At 40.8% G+C, this 8058-nt stretch overlaps 1 protein-coding gene across 1 annotated transcript in view; it reads left to right on the top strand.

Annotated features, from left to right (window-relative positions):
- The window catches only part of Mfn1 (mitofusin 1), a 41892-nt gene that overhangs the window by 3284 nt on the left and 30550 nt on the right, over nucleotides 1–8058 (top strand). Inside the window, exons 3-4 of the mRNA XM_005343764.2 lie at nucleotides 1809–1944; nucleotides 5762–5924. Coding sequence (XP_005343821.1) covers nucleotides 1809–1944; nucleotides 5762–5924 — 299 coding nt within the window. The remainder of the gene's footprint in view (nucleotides 1–1808; nucleotides 1945–5761; nucleotides 5925–8058) is intronic.

The raw sequence follows: 8058 nt of genomic DNA on the forward strand, positions 1-8058 counted from the left end.
TGTCATGGATCCTTGAATACAGGGGATTTGTCTCAGAAAGAAATTAATGACAATTTTTACAGATTGTACCAGAACCAAAAAAAAAAAAAAAACCCAGAATATCCATTTCCAGTGACAACGGAAAGGCATTTAATCTCTTGGTCGAATCAAACTTTTTCCCACTTGTTCTTTAAATCTCCCTAAAAAAAAAAAAAATTCCAAAAAACAAAAATCCAAAAAAAAAAAAACCCAGAATATCTATTTCCAGTGACAACGGAAAGGCATTTAATCTCTTGGTCGAATCAAACTTTTTCCCACTTGTTCTTTAAATCTCCCTCACCAGATTGTGAGCTCCTTAGGTCTGGAACTTTTGTTATCTCCAATTCCAAATGTCACATAACTCAAGTTTCATTGAGTGAAAAAGTTTGTTTTCAATTTGGGAAGAATTCGAGCCAGCACAGTGACTTGTGAAAAAGTCTATTTCCTACAGTTAATAGTGAGTAAAACTGAAGTTAAATGTAGTAAAATCTCTTTTGGTCTCCTGTCAATTACAGATTGAACACTGCTGGGAACTAATGAAAAGGCAGCATTAGAATCGGAATTCTTTTGACTTGTTCTAAAACCTGGGGAAAAAATGTTGCAAGAAGGTGTGTGTGTGGGGGGGGCAGTAAATAGAAACATAAACCAAAAAGTGTAAAATGAGAAATAGCAAGGAGTATAATATGTAAGGTAAGGCTTTAAGCATTACAACCTTGGCTTGGTGGTGCAAGTCTGTAGGATCTGGAGTTCCTGTAGGCTCTGTGGTAGCCAGTTCAGTGCAGTCTTTCTACTGCTCCCCAGTTGCACATGCTTTGTTAATGTACTCAAAATGTAAAATAGGTGGGAAAAGCTTGAGTCGCCTTGTCTTATCTTCAAAAAGAGACAGTTTTAGCTTTTTCATCTATTACCAGGATGAGGAAAAAGTGAATGTTTTGCTCTTTTTCTTTTCTTTTTTTTCTTCCATGTAACAATCCTGGCTGTTGTAGAACTTGCTCTGTAGACCAGGCTGGTCTCAAACTCACAGAGATCAACTTGCCTCTGCCATCTGAGTGTTGGGATTAAAAGTGTGCACTACCACCCCCTGGCTCATTTCACTCCTTTTCAAACCCGTGATCTTGGAACTTCCTCCATCCTTGGTTAGGGCTGTGTGTACAGTTTGCCTGCTCTGATTAGCCCAGCTTCTGCTGCAGTCAGTATGTCTTTCTCTCTGCCTTTTCGTACAACTTGGACTGTTGTATTCCTTCCCGGGGAGTCAAGATGTGGAGTGATGGGGAAAAGGGGCTTTCCTAGCTCACAGACTGAATTCCACCTTCCTGTCAGAGGGGTAGGAAACTTCACGGCTTAGTATGTGGAACTTCTTTCCAGCTCAAGATTGGCTTGAACAAAAATAGATGGCTATTTATTAGGTTCTTGTTTCTTTCTTTAAAACTGAATTTTTGTGTCATATATGGTTTGAATTTTTGACTGCTAGATAAATATTAAGTAATCCCTTTTACCAAGTTTTTGAAATCTTTAATATTTTTGAAATTAATGCAGGGAAGTCATCACTGTGGGCATTCACTTTTTATTAGATATTCAAGGTTATGGCTTAGTGGTAGAGTGCCTGCCTAGAATGTATGAGGTCCTAGATTAAATACCTGACACACGCATCTTAAAAATAATAAAGAATATGCCTAATACTCAGATACTATAAAGATTTTTATTTTTCAAGTGATATGCTAATATATCCAGTTGTATGCTTAGCAGAACTCATTCATATTGCTTTCTCTAATACTATTTTAACTTTGCAGCAACCTACAGGAATCCGGAACTTGATAGAATAGCAACTGAGGATGATCTAGTGGAAATACAAGGCTACAGAAACAAGCTTGCTGTCATTGGGGAGGTGCTGTCGCGGAGACATATGAAAGTGGCATTTTTTGGCAGGTAAAGCTTCATGATTTCATTTAGGGTTAGCTGCACAGGTCAGCTTTTCATTCTCATATCTCCTGGTGTTTCAGTGGATTGTTTTCCTCTTGCTCCCCCACTTAGGTTAAGTATTCTTAGGTTAAGTGTTGCAGCTGTTACCTTGTCCATCTCCTGACTGAATGTGAAGCTTTATGAGAGCTGGTATACTTTTGCTTTTAAGGACTCTCTTCTCATAAGGATTGCCTAAGAAAGACGGAGAGATAGGTAATGAAGAACATGTTGTTTAATTTTTTTCTCTTTTTCTTCTTGAGACAGGGTTTCATGTAGCCTAGGCTAGGGTTGGCTCCAGTTTGCTATGTAGCCGAGGCTGACCTTGAATCCTACCACCATACCTAGGTTGTGAATTATTTTTCTAGGTTTATATTGATTATTTTATTTTAATTTACTTGAGAATTGGGGTCTCACTATGTATCTTTGGCCATCCTGGAACTTGCCTTGTAAACCAGGCTGGCCTTGAGCTCACAGAGTTCTGTCTACCTCTGCCTCCTGATTGGAGGATTAAAGGCATACACCTCCGCTCATTGATTACTAAGTATGTCTTCCAGAAGACTCAACTCATGATTCCCAGAGGAAGAGCAGGGAACACTATATGTCAGTATGTCTAGGTGATAGGGTGCTCTTTGTCACACGTGATATACTCATCTGGCCATCAGGTGTTGAGCTACAGATGTGGCCTGTGATCAAAAGCCTGCCTTGTATACACAAGGCTCTAGGTTGATGACCGTCACTGCAAAGAAAAAGGACTGTTAACTACTACCTGCTCACTTGTGTGCTCTGCTCTGCCGAGGGACACAAAGACAAATGATTAGCCTTATATTTCTTGTCTCAACTATCTTTTTTTTTTTTTAACCAATAATGACATTTATTTACTAAACTCATGTCAAGCTGTTTCTCATCTTATGACTTTCGCAGTTGTAATTGTTGGTGCGTAGATCATTTTTCCTATTTAACCTCAAAAGGCTTTCCTGGCCACTACATCTGAAGGATTCCCCCTCAGATTCTATTTGTTGATTTTGATTTTTTGAGACAGGGTAGCCAAGGGTAGCCTTGAACTTACTCTCCCATGTTAGTTCCTTCAGTCAACTCTCTGTTTCATTTCTGTTTCTAGTAGTGCTACTTCTAGTAGTGTTGAGGTGGGGCTAGCAGTTGATCCAGTCTGTGTCACATGCTAGGCAGACATTCAGTCACATGGCTCCATCCCCAGCCAGTTCTGTTCTTAAAGTAGCCTGTTAAAGTTCCTCTAAGCCTTTCACAATGCTCTATTATTTTGTTTTACTATCTGCTACTTCTACTTGGCACAGTATTCTCAGGCCTTAGACAAGTTTAGAGAGAGGCAACTCCATGAATGGGCTTTACCTAAGACTACGGTGAAGTAGTTGGAAGACACCTCTAGATAGATGGTGGGGACTGATGTCTTCCTTGAGGCTAAGAGATAGAAGATAGCCCTTGACTTACAGTGACTGACTTCAGTCCCTGCCCATATATGATGTTGTGGAAGTGTTGCACACTCATGTGCAGTAGAAGACTCGCTTAGAGTGTGGCTAGGAGCAACAGTTCCTAGTAACCACGTGATCACCCAGCTGTAATTGTGGGGAGCCAGGAGCATCTGTATTTTTGCTGCATATTACGAACTTGCTGTGGGTTTATTGGCCTTTAAACCTGCCGTTAGGTGAGGAATAAGCCTTGGATATGAGCTGGCCCTAATGCCCATTTCTTGCAGAGAGTAGCAAGTGTAAAGGGAGAAGGAGCCCTTAATGTTCTTGGTTAGGTTTGAGATACTCAGGAGCATTAGCTCAGCGAGCAGAGAGAAATTTGCTGAAGACTTCCTAGGGCACAAATAAGTTCTGTATACTTTATGCTTTGAAAGGTAAAATGAGAGGATTTAGTTAACAGTTATGATGTTGGATATGGAGCACAGAGGATAGGTTGAATGGGAATAGGAGGTAGGAGGTGAGGCATTTGAGGGTCTTAGTCTATGTGGTTAGACAGGAAGGTTGATAGGAGATATCAGAGAGTAAGTAGGAGGCAGGAGACGTGCAATACTTAAGAGTACTTACTGTTCTTGAAGAGGTCCAGGGTTCACTTCTAGCACCCACCCCGTGGCTCACAGTTCCAGGGGCTCCAATGTCCTGCTCCAGCTTCTATAGCACTATATGCACATGGTACACATACAGATAAGTATGTGTATCCTACAGATTAATTAGAAAGGTGACAGTCACAAATTACTTGGTTGGTTGAGTGTCATTTATTGTGGTAGGTTTGTGAACAGGTGTTTGTGTTCATGTGATGTAGATGTGTATTGTGGGTGCTTATTAGCCATTCAAATAAAGTTTTCCAAACTACCAAGTTGGATATTTGAAATTGCAACTTAGATAAGTTATAGGAAGTTTAGAAATTATTGACTTATGTTGGTGGTTGGGATCTGGGGAGTTGATGAGATAATTCACAGGGAAAAGGAAGAGTAATAACAAGAGAGGGGAGAAGAGGAACCATCCATGAATTAGAGATGCCAAACAGCTCGGGAAAACTAGGAGTAATTAGGATGCTAGAAGAGAAGATGTCTATTTGGCATTCATGTCTCTTCCTATAACAGACTTGCTAAAACCTTTAGAGTTTCCTAAGTGGTAGGAATAGCTTTTATTATTTATAATGAGCTCCTTTGATCGGCCTGGATTTATGCTAATGAGCCTGGGTGAGATAGGGTAGCCCTTAGGTAATTTTAGGTTAGGGCTGGTCACTAAATGATTTGAGAGTTGGAAATAAAGCTTCATGAAAACAGTTGAAGAGATTCATACATGGTGGTACATAGCTATGATCCCAGTATTGTTAAGCACAGGAGGAAGATTACCTGTGCTTGGGTGTAACTTTATAGTCTGATTCTATGGTTCATAATGTACCTGAGGACTTGATATCATTTGTATTCTCCCACATTCTGATAGAGTTAGGGGTCTCAAACTAGTTTTGAGAATCACTGCTGGACAGTGGTGGCATACACTTTTAGTCCCAGCGCAGGAGGCAGAGGCAGGTGGATCTTGATTTTGAGGCCAATCTGGTCTACCGAGTGAATTCCAGGACAGCCATGGCTACATAGAAAAACCCTGTCTCAAAATACCGAAACAAACATCCATTTTGCTGTACACACTGATTCCTAGTTCAGACACGACACAGTGGAGACAGCTTATCTTTGTTCCTGAAGATTGGGGCTGCTCAGCGCTGGAGGGGTAGAATTATCTGGTACTGGGCTGGAGTGATGTGGAGACTCAGCTAGCACCCCTTGCTAGACCTCCCTCAGCCTGCCTTAACTGTGGCAAAGCAGTCAGTACAGTTGACCTCTTCTGTGGCAGGATTCCCAGTAAACAGGAAGGAGCTGCACTGCCTTTTATGTTCATCCTTGGAAACCACTGCTGTCACACAGTCCAGCCCTGAAAAGATGGGACATTAGACCTCATCTTGAAATAGGAGATGCACCACAGAATTTCGATGTTTGTTTTCAAATTGGCACAATTTTATAGCACTTTATCTTCTCCAAATACACTGCTGATATTTAACAGCACTTGTCTGGCTTCCTTATTTGCCTACTTGTTTTGTTTTTTAACTTTGTTTTACTTTGTCTTGTGTAGTTGAACTGGTCCTCCTGTCTCTATCTCCCAAGTTCTAGATCACAGGTGTGCTCTGTGGTATTTTTATAAAAGGCGCTGTCTGTGAAATTGAACTGTGAAATGTTGGTTTGAGCACAGTGAAGCTTGTTTTTACTCCTTGTTTTGATGTTTCTCAGGACGAGTAGTGGCAAGAGCTCTGTCATCAATGCAATGCTGTGGGATAAAGTTCTCCCTAGCGGGATTGGCCACACAACCAACTGCTTCCTGAGTGTAGAGGGAACCGACGGAGATAAAGCCTACCTTATGACCGAAGGGTCAGATGAAAAGAAAAGTGTGAAGGTATACTACCCAACCCATAATGCACCTGGAAATTGTAAGATGTCCATGTGGCTAGGCTTGGTTACTAGTGATACTCACTTTGACAGTTTGCAAAGCCAGTGCTTATATTTTGACTTCTGAGAGCTAAATTATTGGAAGTATAAAATTGTTAACATTTTTATTGGGGGGATGGGGTGATAGGACCCAAGGCTTCATACATGTTAGGTAAACTCTGCCACTAGCCCTGTCCTTAACTTTAAATAAAAATAGAATTAAAGTCTTATTTTTATTTTATGTGTATGTGCCTGCATTTGTGTCCACCAGGTGCGTTGGATCCCCCAAAACAGGAGTAGAGACAGTTGTGAGCTGCTGTCTGGTGCTGAGAACTAAACATCAGAACAGTTTAGAAGAGCAGCCAGTGCGCTTAGTCCCCCAAGCCGTCTCTAGCACCCAAATTAAGAGTTTTTTAAAAAACTGATTTAGTAACAATAGGGTATTGTTGAAAACTGCTGTTTAATCTTAACTTTTCTTTTTCTTATTTTTTGAGATAGAGTTTTACTATGTTGATATTCTGGCTCAGAACTCTACATGTAGACCACACTGGCCTTGAACTCAAAGAAATTTGCCTGCCTCTGCCTCCTGACTGCTGAGATGTAAAGGACATGCACTTTGTCTTTTTTAAAAATTTTACTGACATTCTTTTACCTTAGGAAAAGTTACTAAGCATATTCATGAGTAAATGCAGATTTGCGAAACAAAGGCCAGAGGCATTTTAGGTTCTTGAAAATGGTAGCTGAGCTATTTAATACCTGATCTATGTTCCTAGGTGTTTCATAAATTTCTTTTTTAAAAATTATGGGTTTAGCTGGGCGGTGGTGGTGCACACCTTTAATCCCAGCACTCGGGAGGCAGAGGCAGGCGGATCTCTGTGAGTTCGAGACCAGCCTGGTCTACAAGAGCTAGTTCCAGGACAGGCTCCAAAACCACAGAGAAACCCTGTCTCGAAAAACCAAAAAAAAAAAAAAAATATGGGGTTTTTTATTACATTTGTTTGTTTTGTGCATATGTGCATGCATGTGTGTGTGTTTGTGTATTCAGACGTCTTGATGTGCACATGGAGCTCAGAGAAGAACTTGTGGGAGTCAGCTCACACTTTCCACAATGAGATCCCGCGAGTGACTTTTACCCACTAAGCCAGGCCACTGGCCTTATTTTATAAACTTTTTAATTCAGTGTTGCTATACTGCTTCAGCCAACAAAAGAATAAAGTACTAAGAAATTAGAATGTTTGATGCTAACTTTGGCCTGATAGGATTTAGAAAGACATTGTCTTTAGTACCTTTTGGACCCGGGTTAAGCAAGTGCTTGAATGCTGAGCCATACCTTACCCAAGTATTTATGTGTATGTCCCCATGTGCACGCATGTGAGTGTATGCGTGCACATAATACTATGCACATGCCTGTGGAACTCAGGAGTTGATATCAGATGTCATCCTCAGTTACTCTCCACTTTCTTTTTTGTGATATAGTCTCTCATTGAACGGGAACTCACTGATTCACCGGTAGGCTGGCCGGCTAGCAAATGCCAGAGATCTACCTGCTTCCATTTCCCCCACACTGGAATTAGCAACATACAGTGGCCCACCCATCTTTAAGTCAGGTGTTGGGGACCAGAACTCAGGTCTTCATACTTGTATAGAAAGCATTTTACAGGGCCATCACCCTATCTTCTCAACCTCTTTTTGTAATAGGACTTTATTTTGTAGTCTGTACTGGCCTTGCATTTTAGAACTTCCTGGTTAGTCTCCTTAGTGCTGGGATTTGAAGAGTGCTACCAAGTCATAGCCACCTTAAATAGAAAGATCTGACGAACACAAAAGTTCAGTATTGAAGATCCATACCTCTGTATGTGCAAATGTGTGCATGGATGCTGGGAATTGAACATAAGACCCTGTACATTCTAGTCAAATGCTCTGCCATGGAACTGCATCCCCAGCTCCTTGGTATTTCTGGTTTTGGTAAACTGTAGGTGAGTTTAGGTCATTAGTTTAGTTTTGTGAGCTAAGGCTATGACCTGGATTAAGTAGTCAGTCTATTTGTTATTTACCTTTGTTGGTGGTACACATCCTTCAAATTAATTTTTTTTTTTTTTTTT

The sequence above is a fragment of the Microtus ochrogaster genome, chromosome 1, assembly GCF_000317375.1.
Source record: "Microtus ochrogaster isolate Prairie Vole_2 chromosome 1, MicOch1.0, whole genome shotgun sequence".
In the NCBI taxonomy this organism is placed as follows: Eukaryota; Metazoa; Chordata; class Mammalia; order Rodentia; family Cricetidae; genus Microtus; species Microtus ochrogaster.